At 36.7% G+C, this 20,675-nt stretch overlaps 2 protein-coding genes across 8 annotated transcripts; both read left to right on the top strand.

The window, feature by feature from the left end:
- Positions 1 to 557: 557 nt before the first annotated feature.
- On the top strand, positions 558 to 9,360 carry LOC120012959 (beta-galactosidase 6). Of its 7 annotated transcripts, none has more exons than XM_038864541.1 (18): positions 558 to 772; positions 2,308 to 2,403; positions 2,493 to 2,605; positions 3,512 to 3,578; positions 4,011 to 4,103; positions 4,197 to 4,340; positions 4,529 to 4,623; positions 5,231 to 5,336; positions 5,837 to 5,921; positions 6,008 to 6,126; positions 6,230 to 6,394; positions 6,944 to 7,125; positions 7,253 to 7,344; positions 7,666 to 7,775; positions 7,873 to 7,980; positions 8,114 to 8,221; positions 8,786 to 8,931; positions 9,091 to 9,360. In XM_038864541.1, exons 1-18 carry the CDS (start codon positions 587 to 589, stop codon positions 9,239 to 9,241), a joined length of 2,166 nt encoding a protein of 721 aa, XP_038720469.1. In that variant the 5' UTR covers positions 558 to 586; the 3' UTR covers positions 9,242 to 9,360. The 7 variants fall into 7 exon arrangements, with proteins under 7 accessions (XP_038720469.1, XP_038720464.1, XP_038720498.1 ...); XM_038864536.1 differs by having other exon boundaries at positions 2,493 to 2,608; XM_038864554.1 differs by lacking the exon at positions 558 to 772 and adding an exon at positions 1,761 to 2,170 and having other exon boundaries at positions 2,493 to 2,608.
- A 1,910-nt stretch (positions 9,361 to 11,270) lies between these two features.
- On the top strand, positions 11,271 to 20,527 carry LOC120012949 (beta-galactosidase 10). Its single transcript, XM_038864525.1, has 19 exons — positions 11,271 to 11,911; positions 12,017 to 12,112; positions 12,228 to 12,340; positions 12,478 to 12,544; positions 12,636 to 12,728; positions 12,937 to 13,080; positions 13,749 to 13,837; positions 14,338 to 14,443; positions 14,620 to 14,707; positions 14,841 to 14,959; positions 15,307 to 15,471; positions 16,315 to 16,523; positions 17,254 to 17,363; positions 17,612 to 17,721; positions 18,715 to 18,822; positions 18,935 to 19,045; positions 19,176 to 19,387; positions 19,577 to 19,901; positions 20,158 to 20,527. Exons 1-19 carry the CDS (start codon positions 11,759 to 11,761, stop codon positions 20,266 to 20,268), a joined length of 2,529 nt encoding a protein of 842 aa, XP_038720453.1. The 5' UTR covers positions 11,271 to 11,758; the 3' UTR covers positions 20,269 to 20,527.
- Positions 20,528 to 20,675: the final 148 nt, after the last annotated feature.

Here is a 20,675-nt window from a genome sequence, read left to right as displayed (position 1 = left end):
AAAAATTTTTTGGGATCCAAATTACCTACAACGAAAACTACAGCAGACCCCTGCCACCCATATCTTTATGTGCATCTTTCCCTGACATAGTTACATTTTCTTTTACCTCTTTTGGTGACTTAATTGCATCGGTTTTTGGGATCATTTAAGGCTGCAAGTCGTATCTAACATGGCAATTGGCAAACACTGTAATACTGCATCACTAATTATACTTTCATATAACAAACTATAAGGCTCTTGGGTTTGACTTTTTTCCTTATTGACTTTTCAATTTGACCAAGATTCTCAAAATTTTGGTATTCATTGGATATAATTATGCGCTGTACACACCCACACAGTCCGATGAATTAACGACAAATTACAGGCTTTACTGGTGTTTCTCACCTACTCTTGAGTGGAATCTTGGAGGCACAGACACGCCAACCTTACTTTCAAGACATGATAAAATTACCCATCTCCTCAGTTACTAAATAAACTCATATATATATATATATATATGAGCCCAACCCTTTCAAACCCTTCAATTTCGCCAACCAATCAGATATATAAGCTAGAGTTTTTTTTTTTTGATGAGCATAAACTAGAGATGGTGCAGTGGTGGTGGTGGGTATGTTGGGTGGTCCTGGTGGCAGCCACCGTTGTAGTTGGAGGCGGTGGTGGTAGAGGAGGAGTAGGAGATGTGGTGACATACGATGGAAGATCTCTCATTGTTGAAGGAGAAAGGAAACTTTTATTCTCTGGTTCAATTCATTATCCTCGTAGCACTCCTCAGGTACGTGGTTAATTACCAATTACATTCATAAGCGATTTGAATGTGTCTATGGCTTTTGAACGACTATTAAATGCAAAATATTGGCGTCGTCGTACGTTATTCTGCTTGTGATTGTGGTTTTAGTGAATGAAATCATTCGTCTTTTTTGTTCACGGGTCTCGCACTCGCAGGGGACCAGTTCACAAGTCAATAGGTCTTTATACTGTATACTATTGTGTCACAAAACGTGAACAAGATGCCCGCCGCTGTTACATGTGTGTGTGTGTTTTTTTTTGTTTTACGGGATGAGAGATTTGAATCCTGATCACTGAGGTGATACACACCATCCTTATCACTCCAAGTAGTGGCTAGCTCGGTGTTACATGTGTGTTTTCAATTTGTATTTTAGACAAGTAAATGTATAATTTTAATCATATCCTTAAAACTGTGACACTTTTTTTCTTCATAAAAAAAGGTTTAAATTTGGGGAGGGAGAGATTAAAAATGTGGCAATTCAAAAGACCCTTTTACCCTTTTGGAAAGGTAGGGTTAGGAAAATTCGATTGATTGTGGCTTTCTCTAGACTTCTAGGAAAAGTATGAAAAAGAAGTACAAATGGTATGATCCTTCCGTCGCACGAGACTGAAAGGAGTGATTTCGTAGTTCTTGGTATGTGAAGATACGTTGTTAGGTGTTTCATTTTATTTTTCTATTGAGACCGAACCTAAACATATACTCGAGAGATAGCTTTTCATACACTGCTTAATGGATGTATGAATCCTCAAGAAGAGAGGAGTCGTTATGGTCCCCAGATCCCACGAGTGCATAGAAAATTGGACACGAGAAGTTCACCATGCTAATGTGCCTTGGATGATCTTAGGGTGAAATGTTAGGAGTACATTGAACTATCCATGTGGCCGAAAGCCCTCACAATCCAACGATGGTTGTATACAATTATTAAGGATGCGCTCTACCACTAAGTTAATAGCCTAGTGGATCTCCGCTGAGGCCGCGATACTAAAAGTGGGAGAAACCGCATCCCTCTCTTTCCTTTGTTACGGCCCCATGCGGCCATGCCTTTAAAAAAATTGGGACCGGTATTTGGCGAGTAAAACGGGCGGAATCACGGAGAGCCCTAACAAACAACCCTGTCAAGGCACAGCTTCTGATTACGACAACGAACTGTAATGCCATAGCGGCCACAATAGTCGTGATGGAACTGTAGCATGGGACATTTGCTTTGCTTTCGAGTGAGCCGTGACCGTGAACAACGATACGCCACCTTCACTCTCGATGGATCAAGCGCTGCGGACGTGAGAATGCGCAATTATTTTGCGTGCTCGAAACCTATTTGTGGAAATTCCCCAATTGAGTTGTATAGCTATAATTCAATGAACTGCGGGGCAAACTTCTTTGTCTGTAAGAAGAGGATTTGTGAGGGCAAACTTATTATGGGTGTGCCTTGTGATTTCTAATGGATTTTTGGCTTTGATGTTTTTATAACCAGATGTTGTATATCGTTAGAAAACTGATTGCTTGTAATATGTGTTGTGCAGATGTGGCCATCGTTGATAGCCAAAGCTAAGGACGGAGGATTGGACGTTATTCAGACTTATGTGTTCTGGAACCTCCACGAGCCACAGCCTGGTCAGGTCAGTAACCCTTTTGAAAAATATATGATGTATATAACTCGTTCTCTCTGTGATACGGTCTAATGGAACTGGGTGATTTTATGGTACAGTATGATTTCAGTGGGAGATATGACTTGGTCAGGTTCATTAAGGAAATACAGGCTCAGGGGCTTTATGCCTGCGTTAGGATTGGGCCCTTCATTGAGAGTGAATGGAACTACGGGTGGTTATTACTTTACTCTTTAATTAAGTTCTTAAAACAATTGATGAACTAACAGAGATATCCAGGCTTTGTGTTATATAGACTCTTATGCGTGTTGCATCCAGTGCTTGACATCTTATATTGTTCTTTTCTAGCTAATAAGCCATAACTTGTAAATGTCTCTTTTCACCTTGAGAAGAAACTGAAGTCATTTCATTTCAAGTCGTACTGGAAATCACAGTATAGTCAGATGAATGCAAAAAACAATATGAGAGTTGCATGTATACTTGGTTGCAAAGGTGGAGCCAGTTAGGGGGATTGCTAAAAGTTGATGGGGTCGGGAGGCAGCGTCCCCGAAATTTTTTTTAAGGCTATTTACATTACATCTATTTAATTGACAACACATGTTACTGAGATTAGTTGATTAGGCATTTATGCTTACCGTTAGTTGAGAGTCTTGAGACAAAATTATGAAACAACACGGTTACACACTTGCACCTGCGAAGGAGAGAAGGTACGAAGTGTGTTTTAATTTAGGTGACTAAGTGTATATTTAGGTATAAATATGTATATAATTGTATATAAGTGTATTTTTATTTATTTCTGTATAATTGTATAAGTATATATCTATATGTGTATGTATGTATGCAGGCATGTATGTATATATATGTGTGTGTATGTATATGTGTGTGTATATGTGTTTGTGTATATGTGTATGTATATATGTGTATATATGTATATGTATATATACATACTTAACAAATATTTGGGGGGGGGGGACTACAGCCTAGTGTAGTCCCCCCCCTAATCCGCCCTTGCTTGGTTGAATAAAAGTTGATTTTAGTTATTTGATATGTGGCATTCTGTACGTGTTGCGATGCATGTACATTTTGTTGGGCTGAGAGTTGTTATATGTTGGAAGTGCAGGGGGTTTCCATTTTGGTTGCATGATGTCCCAGGAATCATTTACCGATCAGATAATGAACCATTCAAGGTACAAAGCTCTCTCTCTCACTTATAAGTTATAACTTATTACTCGCTCACCTGCACAAACACGCACGTGCGCACAAAAGTGGCTTCCCCTGGATCTATGTTCCCCCATTAAGTACAAATTCACATTTTTTTTTTCGGAGGGTCGGGTCTAAATACAAATGCTTATTTTTTGTAGAAATGAGGTAATTATGATAAAGCAGCCCGTTTGTAGCTATGATGGGTGTAGTACAATTGTTTAACCTGAAGAAGACTTCATGCTTAGAGTTACATGCTAGGGATATTGTAATATTCCTCAAGTTAGTTCAGAAACTAAATTTTTCTTTGTTTCATTCAATGACAGGTAATATAACTTTTTTTCTTACCAGTGCAATAATCTGTTAAACTTATTTTCCATATAATTTATTATCCTTACTATTACTATTGTTCTTTGTAGTTTTACATGCAAAATTTTACCACAAAAATAGTGAACTTGATGAAGTCAGAGGGATTATATGCTTCACAAGGAGGCCCAATAGTATTATCACAGGTGAAATTAAGAAATATACTTCATGTATATGCAATTAATTCTAAACTTCATATCCAGTGGTTATGAAATCTGAAAACCAATACGTCAATATAGATTGAGAATGAATATCAAAATATTGAAGCAGCTTTTCGTGAAAAAGGACCCCCATATGTTCGTTGGGCTGCAAAAATGGCTGTTGGGCTCCAAACTGGTGTGCCATGGGTGATGTGCAAGCAAAAAGATGCTCCTGATCCAGTGGTCAGTTCTACTATATTTCAATTTTTTTTTTTGTCGTTCTTGCTGCAAGTCAAGTTTATATGTAGTTATGTACTGCATCCCTTCTTTTCAGAAAGCTATAGCTCTTTTACTTGGTGAACTAATATAGTTGGTGTTCCATATAGACTTTTAAGTTCACAAATACAAGTGCACCAATTTCTTATTTGCAGATTAATTCCTGCAATGGCATGAGATGTGGAGAAACTTTTGAGGGGCCAAACGCTCCAAACAAGCCATCTATTTGGACAGAGAATTGGACATCCTTGTACGCATCCCTGAATCTTTTTTTTTTGTCTCAAAATCAGAAAATAAATGAATTGAAATTCGTATCATAAATTTTTAGCAAGTAAACAAGAAACAGGTGAAGGTAAAGGAAAGAAATATGAAATTTATATTGATCATGGATTATTCATGGAAAGCACCTAAAATAAGGGGTAATGGTGTTTGCGGTGACGGTGTGCAAAGCGGTAAGAAATTATGGTCATAGGTACGGAGATGATAGCAGTTTGATAGTGATTGTATTGATGTTATGTGCTCTAAGGAATTTAAGCAATAGTGTGTTAGTGTTTATGAATTATGATGATTGCGAAGCCACCAATAATGGCCTTCTTAGTGGAACAACGGTGCAAAAGGTACTCAAAGCGTGAAACATGTAAACTTTTCGAAGATGACTTGATTATATGATTGATATCTGCATAATTTGTTCCTTGTGTCAAAAAAACGTTTTTCTTTTGTACTTGAAGAATATCACTTGAGTCATAATTGTAAAATTTCAAAGTGCCTCATAGATATTTGAAGCAGCATAATTTTGATTAGTAATTATCAAGCCAACTGACCCTTGCTACTTTTTTTTTTTGTTTTCATGGTTGAAGCTATCAAGTCTATGGTGGAGAACCGTATCTAAGATCTGCTGAGGATATTGCATTTCATGTCACACTTTTTATTGCAAAAAATGGAAGCTATATAAATTATTACATGGTATTGTTATATCAACTGAAAACTTGTCTCTGCTTGGCAGTGTTTTCAGTTACTAGTTTTGAAGCATGAGCTTAAAAACACTTTTATTCTGCTTCCAACTAATAATTTCCTCTATTAACTTAAAAATTTCTCTCTTTTGATTGTGTTGGATGTTTTGGACATGGCAGAACTTGATATTGTCTTATAGGTGTTTTGAGAACAGATTTTGAAAAATTATTCTTGGCATGTGACTGCCAAACAATTTTTGCCGTTCGAGTGGAAAATTGGTTGTAAAACTACTGAAAAAGGCCTCAATAATTATGTGTTTAATGTTATTTCACTTTTTTTTTTCTCTATAAGCAATTCCCGAAAACAACCTCTCCACATATTATGTGGGGATACAATATATGTACATCTTGCCTTCCCCGACCCCACTCACCGTGAGAGTCTTGTGCACGCGTATTGTTTTCCTTTTATTTTCTATCTTGACTTGAAGCTTTAATTATGAAATCTTTGTGTAGTACCATGGTGGTACAAACTTTGGAAGGACTGCATCTGCATACGTGATTACAAGTTATTATGATCAAGCTCCACTTGATGAATATGGTAAGTGATAGGAAGTCGTTAGCATTAAAGTACTCCATGACAAACATGATACTGATGTGTTGTTTTCTTTTTTGAAAAAATTCCAGGTCTAATCCAGCAACCCAAGTGGGGCCATCTGAAAGACTTGCATGCAGCAATCAAGCTTTGCTCTAGCACTTTATTGCAGGGAACACCATCTAACTTCTCTTTAGGGGATCTTCAGGAGGTGATATCCAATGCTTTTTTGAATTCTTGTAATGGATAAATATTATAAAATTAACACAAGTATGATAGGAGTTATCACTAACCGCCAATTTATCTTCAATTAGGCCTATGTTTTTGAAGCAGCAGAGGGAGAATGTGCTGCATTTCTTGTAAACAACAATCAAGGAGAGAATGCTACCATCCAATTTCGAAACATATCATTTGAACTACTTCCAAAGTCAATTAGCATCCTACGTGATTGTGAAAATGTAATATTCAACACCGCAAAGGTAAGTTGGTACTTAAAAATCCTTTGTTTACTGACAATTATCTACATACTGATCAAATTTTATTCTTTGGTCAAAAAGTTCCAAGCTTCATATTTTTTGGGCAAGATGCTGACGAAGATTTCAATATTGTTCATAAGAGTCTAGCTTTATTTGTACTTTTAACTTTATTTACTAATGTAGTTTATGCCTTAAGTATAAGCCTTATCCCAAAAAGACTTTCCGAAGTTTAAACGATCAAGTCACTTACATATAAAGATAATTGTACATAATGGACATGAATAAACACAAAATGCCATACAATGTTTGTTCTTATATTTATGCTTGATAAAATTGCCATTAGATCACACTCGAATTGCATGTCACATGACTTGCTTGAAAAATTAGCAAGTCAAATTGCCTTGTTCAAGAACCCTTCCTTTTAATTTTTAGAAAAACAGACAGAAATGAAAAGGCAGTTTGATATGATATAGATTCAGTACAATAATAAATTAGAATGCGTTCTTCGTTTACTTTCAAAGAAGATAGTCAGCCTTGCATATGTTATAACAGGTAAACACAGAGAAAAGCATTAGAACGACAATGTCCAGCCAAATGTCTGATTCAGCCGACATATGGAAAGAATTCAAAGATGATGTTACAAACTACCTAGACACTTCTATAAAATCAAATACACTACTTGAGCATATGAATACAACCAAAGATAAATCCGATTATCTTTGGTATTCTTTCAGGTACATTCATATTTCTTAGCAAATTATGTCCATAACTCCATATCATACTTAAGTAATTTAATTTAGTACTGGTAATTTTTTTTGTAAGTTATGTAGATTGGGTTAATTAAGAAACATGCCTTAACAGCTTTGAACCAAATTCATCTTGCTCTACTCCTATTCTTCATGTGGAGTCTCGTGGACATGTTGCACATGCCTTTGTCAACAATGTGTATGCAGGTAAGTCCCGTCAACTACTTAATAACTTTTTTAAATGGTGTTCCCTCAAAATATAATTTTTTTGATGTCATTAACTACTGTGGTCTGTGTATTTGAAGAACGAAGAAATAGAGATGGAATACTAGGGCATAATATATTAATGAATAAGCTTTTGAAAATCTGGTGAAAAAAAGCGATGCTACTAGGTCATCATGCATTTCATGGTAAACTGTTATTATTCCTTTTCATTGATGGATGGAGATAATTAATAAATTAGCATTCCTGACATTCTGGTTTCCCACTTATTTATCAGCTCTAAAATCATTTTTTTCTTCTTCTCAGGATCTGCGCATGGAAGTCATGATGTTAAGGCCTTTACTTTGGAAGAAGCAATTGACTTAAACGATGGGACCAACAATATCTCCATCCTTAGTGTTATGGTTGGATTACCGGTAATATTTTCTAGGCTGCATTTCTATGATCTTACAATCTCAGTGATTCACTAATTGTAGATGTCAATCACTTTCTCTTTTCGATGTCTACTCAAAGGATTCAGGAGCTTTCCTTGAGAGCAGATTTACTGGCTTAACTAAAGCGGAAATACAATGCAATGAGACAGAGGTGTATAATTTTACCAATTATACATGGGGATACCAGGTCCGATATTCTAACTAGACCCCTGGTTACAATTTTATTACGAATTGGTAGTCCTTGATAACAATTGGATAAAAAAAAGAGCACGGAACAACTAGGGACGCATCATTATGACTCTTGTCTATGACCGATGCAGGTTGGGCTACTAGGGGAGAAGTTGCAGATATACATGGAACCAAATTCAGACAATGTTGAGTGGAGTGAAATTGTTCTTACTAACAGTCAACCACTTACTTGGTACAAGGTACAAATATTACTTCTCCATATGTAAATACATGTTTGGTGATGAATAACTTGGATTGGGAAAGTAATGCTATGACAATAATGACGAAGTTATTCTCACAAACCAGACTAGATGATAAAAAAAAGGTAAACAACTCTCGTGTACAAGGCTCTTGCAGAGGGAAGAATCGGGGACATACATGATATACGTAAATCTTATCCCCACATAATATGTGGAGAGACTGTTTTCAGAAATAAGACTTGTGACCTCTGGCTCTAAGTTGCACTCTTGCAACTTACCTCTGGGTCACATGTTCGCCTGTAAACCAGACTATGTGATATGTTAATTAAACTTTGATCATGATTATAATATTACATCTGTATTCTACGTACGTATAACTTATTAACAGACAAATATCGTGGTCGATGTAATCTTTGTTCTTCTAATTATGTCTGTTTATACATGTATATGGTGGCCATGTTTGTTTCATACCATATGAACTTCTACTAAAATAAAGGCTTATAAATGTGATGTGATGTGATTCATCCACATTGATTTTAGTCTCATAAATCATTCATTTGGCAGACTGCGTTTGATGCACCTATTGGAGATGATCCAGTTGCTTTAAACCTTAGCTCAATGGGTAAAGGTGAGGCTTGGGTCAACGGACAGAGCATTGGTCGTTATTGGGTTTCTTTTAATACATCTAAGGGAAATCCTTCCCAGATATTGTAAGTATTTCTTGCCTCTCAATACGAGTGAGATTCAGATTCCAACTAGACCAATAAGTAAGAGAGCAGAACATAGTATTTTAGGCCACTTGCATACTTGTGCAAATAATCCAATGATAATGTTCAGTTATGTGACTTAAGCTTGGTGTTCTTTCATAGGTACCATGTGCCACGGGCTTTCCTCAAGACTACTGGAAATCTGTTGGTTTTGCTTGAAGAAATCAATGGAAATCCTCTCCAAATTTCCTTGAACACCATTTCTGTCATGAATCTACCTCCTCATACTTCTAATAATCACCTCCTCCATTGATTTTCTTCTTTAATAAGGTACCCCTATAACATTTATATCTTTTAACAATAAAAAATGAAAGAGATGTAATTTTTTCTTCTCATACAACAAATCATATTAGTCAACATGATCTTCTTTTTTTCTTTTGTATTGATTTCCTCTTTCTTGCCGGGCGTGCAAATCTCCTCTTTCTATTCTCTAGTCACACGGCCATCTTCTTTACTTATTATTGTTTCCTTTTGCATTGGTTTGCTTGCCTTTACTAGCGAGATTTTCCTTAATTTTTCTTTCCATTCTTTTTCTTTTTATTTCCTTCATCTCCCCTTGATGTCCCAAGCTTTCCTTTTTTCATTTTGTCGGCTATATCATTATTCTCAATATTTAATACTCCATTATTACTTCACAACTTTATATTTTCTTATTTACATTGCACACACTTCTTTTTTCATCGTTCAAAGCAACGTCGAAACATACTACAAATTTGTGTCACAATTCAATTTTCTTTTTCCATTTCTTTTTAATATGTCTCCTTTTCTTTTGACACATCACATATTCTCCACCAAAAATATCCCAAAAGCAAACAAGAATTTCCCCAAAATTTGGATCTTTTCATCATCAAACTCAAGGCATTGCTTAGGTGGACGAGATATGAAAAGGAGGCAGGAATTAAGCCAGACCCGGAGGCGGAGATTGATGCATTCATGAAAAAACAATCAACGACAGGCCAGGAAGCCAGTTTGGTTACAGACTGAAACGATAAATGAACTCAATCACTATATGATACATTAAATGAGATTTGTGTTTTAACTAATGTCATTGTCATTGCATGTAAGGGATCATTCATTCATTAGGTCATGGGTTTGAATCTTACCCCTCCTAAAATCCCCTGTTTAAAAAAAAAAGTATAATTGACAGTAAGAGCACTTTGGATAACTTAATTGTAAAAAGGTCATGGACATTTTTAAAATTGTAAAAAAGTGCAATTTAAGGGTAATTTGGTCATTTGATTTAAGATATTTTTTAGTTTATACCTACAATACCCTTCTTCTTCCTTTTCTTCTTCTCCCTCCAACTATCCAACTCTAGTGTGTCATCTCTTTCTCTCCTCCTTCTCTACTAAAAGTTATCTCCTTCTTTCTCTCCTTCTTCTCCTTCTTCTTCTTCTTCTTCTGGTTCTCAATCTGAATTTGTTTTTCGTTGTCTTCTTCTCCGTTTTTGGCTGAGTATCTCCTCTCTTCATCGCCTTCTTCGTCGTTGCTCAATCCAGACAGCGTCGAGGTGCTCTGCTTCGTTTTTGACAGATCTGGACTATGCTTCGTTGTTCAATCTGGGTTGTGCTTCGTTTTTTGCAGATCTGGACTATGATTCGTTTTTTATAGAGATGTATCACTATAGTATCACGAACACCAAAAATTCATTAAAATGATACAATTGAACCAGTATGCATACTTCTTCTTCCTAATTACTTTTCTTTTCTTGGTTTGTACATCTCTTGTTCATTTTGGAAAAAACATTTACAGCTGCAGAGATGTATCACTATAGTATCACCAACACCAAAAATCCACTAAAATGACATAATTGAACCAGAAAGACATGTAATGCAATCAAATTTACATTCTAACATTTATATCATCATTTTATGAGCAAAAGATATAAATTGAACACTAAATTGAATCTTCTATTTAAAAGTATCACTATTGTATCACAATTCATGGAGAGAGAAAATCAAATTTGAGGTTATTTTGGTAACAGATGATCCCCATCGTACTTTTTTAAAATGATGTTTTAGTGATTGCGCTTTTTTACAATCAAGTATAATCTAGTGTACCGGCCTCCAAAAGTCCCAAAAAAAAAAAAAAAAACTCACCCCTATAAGAGAGAAAAAAATATTTGTTTCGATTCAAGGCCCAAACGTTGGACCCGCATATCTAAAACATTGAGGCCCAAGCCCACTCGCATATACCAAGTGACAACCGAGCGAGTTTCATATTTCCGGCCTTGTCGGTGATCCGACAGGATCATGAACAAGATAAGTTTTGTCTGGGAATTCTAAAGAAACTCTGTGCGCGCTACTGTATTGGTGTTGGATGGTGTGTGCGATATACGAGGCATGTGACCATCCCCAGAAATTGTAAAATGAACTAGTAAAGAATCTAGTCCCTGGAGTAGGATTTAAGGCAAGAATTGGGATCAAAACTTGGATATTTGGTGCCCCATCGTTTCTTTCCATCGATTTGATTACCCTATTTTACCATGCACTCTTCTTCAATACCAACTAAAATTTAACACAGTTGAAATCTCCTGTTCAGTGTTGCAATTATTGCCCGGTTAGCCCAATTCAAGGAGTGGTTGAAAAATGGAGAAACTTTTCATCATTTATGTCAATATGTATGCTTAGATTAATAGCTGACCTCAACACGTTGTTTAATTAAAGCCACCCACATGCTTTGTTCGCTATTTTCTTCTCTCGTTGGGTCACTCGCTCGCATATAAAAGTAGGGAGTAGGGAGTGAGCTTAGAACAAGCACCCACAAAAAAATGGTACCGAAATTTTTGTTGCTATTGTGTTGTTGTTTCTTCACAGTGTGTTTAGCGGCCAATGTCACCTACGATCGCCGCTCGCTTATCATCGATGGGCAGCGGAAGCTCCTCATCTCTGCTTCCATTCATTACCCTCGTAGTGTACCTGCGGTTAGTGTGTTCGATTGTTTGTCTCACTGAAGGATGTATATGCATTTCACTTCTTTTTTGAATTGTTTGTCGTCTCATTTTATCAATGTTTGGTGTGCTTGGTAGATGTGGCCGGGGTTGGTTCAGACGGCCAAGGAAGGAGGGGTAGACGTCATTGAAACTTATGTCTTCTGGAACGGGCATGAACCTTCTCCTGACAATGTGAGTGCTTTAAACTCAATCTGGTTATTGGTTTCCAGTTTACATAATTATTAGTATTTGGGTTTTTTTTGTCTTCTCCTGTTTCTGATGGTCCTTTGATTTGGGTGAATACTAGTATTATTTTGGTGGGAGGTTCGATCTGGTAAAGTTTGTCAAGATCGTTCAGCAAGCGGGGATGTACTTGATTCTGCGAATAGGCCCATTTGTTGCAGCTGAATGGAATTATGGGTATGTCTACAACTGATAAATTTTAACTTTTAAGGTATCATCGGCCACAAACTTTCTCATCTGCTAAAAACTAGAGGATTATTCTTCAACTTCTGTTAGTGTGTAAAACTTGATTTATATGTGATTGCATGAAACAGGGGTGTGCCTGTTTGGTTGCATTATGTGCCTGGTACCATCTTTCGGACTGATAGTGAGCCCTTCAAGGTATAAAAACGCACTTTTCAGAGGCTTGATTTTGTACACGAAATGAAATATGGGTGTTTCCTAACCAACTCTATCTACTTGCTGCGTCCAGTATCACATGCAGAAGTTCATGACATACATAGTGAACCTTATGAAACAGGAGAAACTTTTTGCTTCACAGGGAGGTCCAATCATCTTGTCCCAGGCAAGTGTAACTTCTAGTCTGCTACATTCTACGCTCCATGCAATTTGCAATTGTCACAGGGATTTAAGTTTACCGTATTAAGGGGATTTAAGTTTACTGTATTAAGTAAGTTTAGCTAATTGTTTGAACTTTTGTGAATGTTTACCCAAACTCCTTTTTGTGATGAATGTATTATGATTGCAATTTGCACCTTTCCTTTTGATTGCAGGTTGAAAATGAGTATGGTTACTATGAGACATTTTATGGAGAAGGGGGAAAACGATATGCCATGTGGGCGGCTAAAATGGCTCTGTCCCAAAATATTGGTGTACCTTGGATGATGTGCCAGCAGTATGATGCTCCTGACCCTGTGGTAAGAATTCCGTCACATAAAAGCTCTGTAAGTTGTGCTTCCAGTGTAGATCTTCTCCATGCTGCAACAAAGCAACTTGTAACCATCTCTTGGACTGAATAGATGATAATATCCATTAGTGATCGCCATACGAAAGCCATCTCCTATGGCTATTACATAACAGTAATCAATTTTTTAAGCATATAAAAGTAATCAATTCATGCTTTTACAATTGATTCTAGCAGCTGTTTAACCTTGTTTGCCTATCAGAATTGAACAGCGTTTGTGATTTATGTATTCTTCGTGAACTATTGTTTCTTGCAAAATCTTTGAGATTGTAAACAGATTTTTATTGATAACTGTTACTTACTTACTTTCATACATCCTTTATCCTCTCCATTTGTTATTGCTTGTACCTTTAATGTCATGACTCATAACAACATATGGGAGAAAAAGGTTCATATGAGGAACCAAAGAGCTGAAGTGATTTCAATAAAATGAGCGACTAGATTCCTGTGCCTGTGTCCTTTGCATTTGATTGATGACTGTTGGAAATAGGCTAGAAGTAAGCTTTCTTATAAGTGAAAAGCTCAGATGCCCTCTTTATCTGATTGATAACACCTTGAAATCTTGGCAGTTTAAGTTTGGTCAAATGGAAATGGCAACCTTTTTTCTCCTTTTGGGTGCAGATTGACACTTGCAACTCTTTTTACTGTGATCAATTCAAACCTATTTCTCCAAACAAGCCAAAAATTTGGACAGAGAATTGGCCTGGATGGTAATGTTAAATTTCCACCTTATTCTCTTAATTTTGAATTTTATTCAATATTTGAAAGTTTCACTAAAGTGGCATGCTTTGAGCATATTTAATAGGGGAGCAAAATTAGTCTAATTTCTAGAAATAATAAAGTTCAATGATCAAAATCTTTGGACCAATCCTTCAATAATCAAGAAAACATTTGTATTGGTGGCACGGAGCTCTTTTTTACCTAAGTTTTAACTGATATCTTTGTTATGTATTTACATAACTCTTAGATGACATATTGATGATTAATGTTTACCACTATCTAGCTGCCAGGATTATGATTTGGGAAACTTGAGATGTGTCAAGGAAAATTTTAGAGGCCACAAGGGTCCCTTTTGTGAGTTAGAATTTGCTTTCCATACGATATAGCGAGCTCACAATTCACAAAAGGCTGTGAAACTTTTTCAGTGATAAGCTTTAATTCTTGTTGCTCCTCTTTAGTTATGTGGCAATTTTTTAAAAAATCTCTTTAGGTTTAAAACATTTGGAGGCGCGGATCCTCACAGACCACCTGCAGATATTGCTTTTGCTGTTGCTCGTTTTTTCCAAAAAGGGGGCAGTGTACAAAATTATTACATGGTTGGTATCTTTCATTCCTTAAATCTCTACTATTTCTTTAGCTGACATAATATAATTGGATAACTGTATTGGACTTGTATATTTACTTGGTGGTTTATTCATTCATTCTATCATGTTACAGCGTCTTCTATGTGGTTGACATTGTAATTTTGCTCAGTTGTTCTTGTGTCGTATAGTATCATGGTGGAACAAATTTTGGTCGCACTGCTGGTGGTCCATTCATGACTACAAGTTATGACTATAATGCACCAATTGATGAATATGGTGAGATATTAGCTTTCCATGTTTCTTTCTAATCATAATATGATATAGGAGTTCAATTGATTATAGACAATTCTTGGTGTATAGTTGATGGTTTTTTCTTTTCTTTCTATCTGATTCCATATGTGTGCAATAGGGTTAGCTAGGCTTCCAAAATGGAGTCATCTTAAGGAACTTCATAAAGCTATCAAGTTATGTGAGCTAGCGTTGTTGAATAGTGATCCGATTAATGCGTCACTAGGCCCTTCTCAAGAGGTACTCAATGTCTTCGTATCCTTTACTGTGGTACTGCATGTCAAATTCTCTCCCTTCCACATCCTTCCCACCCTCAAAACGATCTCTCTCTCCTTTTTTTTACACATAACATATATAATGCATTATGTGTTTGTATTTATACGCACACCATGCAACCATTAGATATGTTATTTTGGTTGTAAAACTGACCTCTTCATTTTTCCTTACAGTCTTGCAATTCCATTTCGGGTTGTGGTCTAATAGAATCCGCTTTCATTTAGTTCTTCTGCAGTTGTTGGCACCACTTTCTATTCAGGCAGTTCCGCAGTACAGTTGTATGAGCTAATTATCTTTTTGCTGTGTTTTAGGCCGATGTATATGCTGATGCTTCAGGAGCATGTGCTGCCTTTCTCTCAAATACTGATGACAAAAATGACAAGACCGTAGTATTTCGGAATGCATCATACCACCTGCCTGCATGGTCAGTCAGCATCCTGCCCGACTGCAAAAATGTGGTATTCAACACGGCAAAGGTAACTCTTCTTACAATCTGTGCCTGTATTTTTCTACATTGACCAAGTATTATTTATAGCAAAAAACCTTTCAACATTGTTTCTAAATGAACACCAAGGCCAATTATAATGATACACGTCCTATTTGGTATCTCCGAAATGTGGGGAGGCTGCTAATCTGTGCACCATAGATCTCGCCAGTGGCGGGAACGTTATGCATTGTGTTTTTTTGTTGCATCATCTTTCAATAAATGTAAAAAAGCACCAAATATCAATTATTGGCAAGTTTTTGTGAAGCATATCATAAAACTGTGCCTTTTGACTTAGCAGTCTTGTGCCCATTCTTTAGTTGGAATGTTGGATATTGCATGAAAAGAAAGAATGTCCACATGGTTCTCCATCCATAAAAGGGTGAACTGAGATGGGCTGCCAGGGCCAATGTTATCTGACACACATATTGGGGATATTCAACAAGGTTGAGATGAAGTTAAAAATCTCCTTGTGCTAACTGTACATCATAGATATTTTCATTACTGTTTGTACTTTCTCTGTTGGGAAGTTCATTATTACCGAAATTGTAAGTGCTTCAATGCATGGTTTGGGTTGTTCCTAACATAAATTGCCTAACGAAGTGGCACGTGCAAAACCCTGGAATCCATGAGCAAATATATACTCCAGAGCAAGACTGAACTTGTCATATTTTGATACTGTGAGGAGTTGCAAACAAAAAAAAAGCAATTACAATCGGATTTCCTTTGTTACAAAACAACACTACTAAGATGTGCTTTCTGCATGTTCTTAAACATGCCATGTGATTCTTGTTCTGAATTGACCTTATTAAGTGGCATATGGAACTTTCAACAGGTGGGTTCCCAGGCCTCTGCGGTTGAAATGGTACCTGAGAATTTGCAGCCATCAGTACCATCATCCAATAAAGGCTTGAAAGATCTTAAATGGGCAGTGTTCATGGAAAAATCAGGGATCTGGGGAGAGGCAGACTTCATTAAGAATGGACTTGTGGATCACATCAATACCACACAAGATACTACTGACTATCTCTGGTATACGACAAGGTTGGTCTTTCTTTAAAGCAAACTAACATGATTATTCAATAAGGTAGAAGATTTCTTTTCAGCTATTATATATTGCTTGATACTGGTCCGGTCACATCAATACCATGTGATACACATGCACTATTGTGGCTGACATGTTCAGTATGATCCATAATAGCTACTTTGCAAATGAATCTGGATAAGGCATCAAGAAATGGTCTATATTAACTTCTCTTTGTGATAAGAACACACTGAAATACAAAGTACCACCGATATGAAATAGAGATAGGTTGGCAGATACAGATGAAATAGAGCTGAAATTACGGAGGATTGAACAAGACAATTATAACTCTGGTTTTCGTTGAGCCAGTAGCCTCCCAATGGCTTTCGAGGAGAAAATAACCTCCCAATATTTCCCACTACCCAAAACCTGCTTCTCCCATCCTGCCACGACCCATTTTAACTACCATTACAGAAACTACTAGAATAGTAACTACCTAATAGGAAAGTTACAAAAGTTACAAGTGTTACCATCTTAATCAGCCACCTGTCCCATCTTGGTGTACAGGATCACTCCTAAGCATCTTATTAACAGGTATATCGCTTTGCTTTTGTTTGTTGGTGCTAATCCTAACAAGACCTTGTACGCACATGAGCCAGGGAATGTCTTGGCATGTAAAATCAATGAATCTTGCATCTACACAAGAGAAAAAGCTTTTGAAACTAAACTAGTAGTTTCTATCAATTGCAGTATAATTGTTGGTGACGATGAGGAGTTCTTGAAGAAGGGCAGCCAACCAGTTCTTCTAATTGAATCCAAGGGTCATGCTCTACATGCTTTTGTGAATCAGGAACTTCAAGGTTATTGTTCTTTTTCTTCCAAGTTTCTATTTGTGCAGTGCAGCCCTTTTTCATTGTGTTATTCAATTATTATAAAAAGTAACGAATTAGTATGCAGATTTTTAATGAATTATTATGCTGATTTAATTTTCTTATGTATCAGTATCATGAGAAAGTTACTTAAGTGGCGATGTTAACCTAAAATTATATAAACTATTTAGACAAGCTTCCAATAGTGACAACGTACTTTATCTACTTGCCAATATCAGGTAGTGCTTCTGGGAATGGCACCCGTTCACGCTTCAAATTTAAGAAGCCTATCTCTCTTAAAGTTGGGAAGAATGAAATTGCTCTACTAAGCATGACTGTCGGCTTACAAGTGAGTCACTTTTGAGTTTTCATATCCACATAGTGAAAAGATGACCGATTTTGTGTTGATCTTGGTATCAGTTTGGATGAGTTTTAAGGTTCAGATGTCAAATTGTGTCTTGTTATTGAAGATTTTGGAAACATGTGAAACTGTACAGTTGTGTGACATTTTCTTTATGAAATGACTCAATTCTTATTTCTCATTCAGTTATTTATGTGCAGTACTTTTAAAAAATACTGGTGTTTTCCATGCCATTTGCACAACTTTTAAGCTTGCTTAGTTCTTGTAAAAGACATTTTTAGTGCTTTCATTAACCTTCTATTCCTTCTTTTTGCAATCAATTCAATTTGTGATATCTCACTTATGACAAACCTTTTTGTTAGTAGTAATTTTAGCTATATGAACCTACTTCATACAGCACCAACTTTTTGCAAGTAGAATTAGATGGTTCTCATCCGTGTTAGATCTGTTTAGTGATATCTCCCTTTCGTTGTCAATTAAAATGGGGAAGTTGAAAGGTTCAAGGTGAATGGAAAAAATGTAATAGCAGAGATTGCCCTTTTGGTGTGTGAAGTTTAGGACTTGAGACTTTAGGTGAACTCATCCCTTTGATTTTTTCCATTGAGTAAATTTTGTTGCTTGGTTAGCCTGTTCATATCCCTTTGAGCCTATCTGATATCCTGCCATTCGCTTTATAGATTGCTATTGACTGTTCCATTCCTTTCTTTTATTCTTTTAATAAAATTTCGCTCACATTGTATCATTTGATATACTATTTGTCATGAAAGAGCAGGCATGTTTCCTGTGAACTTTAAGATTGCTCATGGTATTGAAATTTTACTCGTCAAGAAACATATCAAGAAATCATGATTACTTCTCTTAATACAAGTACTTGTTTTCATTTTGAAATTAAAGAATCAGCACATTTGCATGCAACTATGTATCTGGAATTCATTATGCTACATTTCTAACCTCTTTAACGTATTCTGATTGTGACTTCAGACTGCCGGACCATTTTATGAATGGATAGGAGCTGGACCAACAAGTGTCAAGATTAAGGGATTCAATAATGGAACAGTGGACTTGTCTACATATAATTGGACTTACAAGGTACCCTTCCCTCACTTGAGCATTCACACTATAGTTAAAAAAAATTTGTGAATTGTTTGTTGCATTTGAAATAGTTGAAATGCTTGTTTATATCTTTCTTCCTGCATTTCAGATTGGATTGCAAGGAGAACACCTAGGTTTATACAATGTGGATGGTGCGGTTAAGGTCAATTGGCAAGCAACCGCAAACCCACCTAAGCAACAGCCTTTGACATGGTACAAGGTGAGCATTTTTGTGAATGACACCTTTTACTGTGCTAATAAAATCAGCTGTTATTTATAATCAGGTGTAAACTTTACAGCTAGTGGTACTAATATCTATTGAGCTCTTCTTCGTATTTGAAATGTTACAGGTTGTTATTGATCCTCCATCAGGGACTGAACCTGTTGCGCTGGACATGCTTTATATGGGGAAAGGTGTGGCTTGGTTGAATGGTGAAGGAATTGGAAGATACTGGCCGAGGAAAACAACCATGTATGTGAAGTGTGTTAAAGAATGCGACTATAGGGGTAAATTCAGTCCTGACAAATGCAATACTGGATGTGGCGAACCTTCGCAGAGATGGTAAGACCGAAAGGATTGATGTTACCATGTAGATTAGGGAGTTTAATAGTAATTCTCATGCATCTTTTCTGGTTTAATAGTAATTCTCATGCATCTTGTCTATTCCCAAACCCCTGCCACTGCGGGATCCTTGTGCACAAGTGTTGTTTACTTTACTATGATGAATTTTTAATACCTTCGAGTTTTTAGGTACCACGTTCCACGGTCTTGGTTCAAGCCATCTGGAAATGTACTGGTGATCTTCGAGGAAAAGGGTGGAGATCCTACGAAAATTAAATTCGCAAGACGAAAGGTAGCTAGTGTTTGTGCTTTCATTGGGGAGGACTACCCGTTAGCTGAACATGAGTATGGAATTGAGAACAACAGCAGTAGAGCCGCTGTCCATCTGAAGTGCCCAGAAAACGCTCGTATATCGACTGTAAAATTTGCCAGTTTTGGGACTCCTACCGGAACATGTGGATCATACCTCAAAGGAGACTGCCATGATCCTAATTCCATTTCAGTAGTTGAAAAGGTATGTGCTGATGCATCTCATCTTACCTGAAGCACTCTAGGCTTGTTATTAGCCTGTCAAAGTAGTTCTCTGCTCATCAATATCAGTTCTGGCACAAAGCTGTCCTTTAGGAAGTTTCAGACAATTGATCAACTGTTTACCATATGAAGTCTTTGCATCTTATCTCTTTGAGATTCTTTTGTTTTTCAGGTTTTTTACTTTTACAAACCATTATTTCTCACTTTCCTTTCCGGACATGGTTCACGCTATTTTTCAGGTCTGCCTGAACAAAAATGAGTGTACCATAGAGCTTACAGGTGAGAATTTCAATACCGGAGTATGTTCCGGCGCGACAAAGAAACTCGCAGTTGAAGCAGTCTGCAGCTGAACCTAATGCTGTTCAACCCCTCCAGTACCATATTTTTTTTGCTACAAATACCAGGAAGCGAAACTCAGAGTGGAAGCAGATTTATGAAGGACTTCTCTTTCTCCCAGTTTCTTTACAATTTGAATTTTTTTTTTGTTGTTGCGGGAATTACTAGTTTTATGATTCCTTTTACTTGAGAGGAGTGTTGTACTAAAGCAGGCATCAAGCCATTTTGTGACTGAAAATGTTATATATTATATTCGGTTTAACCGTTGAACATCCAGCGAGGACATTTTGATTTGGAAAACATGCTTGACGTCTGTGATTAAAATTCTGGTTCGGAAAATACATCAGACGTCAGTGATCAAAATGATGTGGCGGACCGAGCCTATTAGTACCAGGGGCATGACCTTTAGTCAAAAAAATTT

This window comes from Tripterygium wilfordii, chromosome 2 (genome assembly GCF_013401445.1).
Source record: "Tripterygium wilfordii isolate XIE 37 chromosome 2, ASM1340144v1, whole genome shotgun sequence".
Classification (NCBI taxonomy): Eukaryota; Viridiplantae; Streptophyta; class Magnoliopsida; order Celastrales; family Celastraceae; genus Tripterygium; species Tripterygium wilfordii.
Note: the sequence above shows the minus strand (reverse complement) of the source record. Positions and strands in the feature narration are given on the sequence as shown.

Coding starts and splice junctions, on each gene's coding strand:
- LOC120012949 (XM_038864525.1), top strand. CDS start 11,759: ATGGTACCGAAATTTTTGTTGCTATTGTGTTGTTGTTTCTTCACAGTG. Junction 12,545..12,635: donor CTGATAGTGAGCCCTTCAAG/GTATAAAAACGC, acceptor TGCTGCGTCCAG/TATCACATGCAGAAGTTCAT. Junction 16,524..17,253: donor TATCTCTGGTATACGACAAG/GTTGGTCTTTCT, acceptor TATCAATTGCAG/TATAATTGTTGGTGACGATG.
- LOC120012959 (XM_038864536.1), top strand. CDS start 587: ATGGTGCAGTGGTGGTGGTGGGTATGTTGGGTGGTCCTGGTGGCAGCC. Junction 4,341..4,528: donor AAGATGCTCCTGATCCAGTG/GTCAGTTCTACT, acceptor TCTTATTTGCAG/ATTAATTCCTGCAATGGCAT. Junction 7,776..7,872: donor GTGTTATGGTTGGATTACCG/GTAATATTTTCT, acceptor GTCTACTCAAAG/GATTCAGGAGCTTTCCTTGA.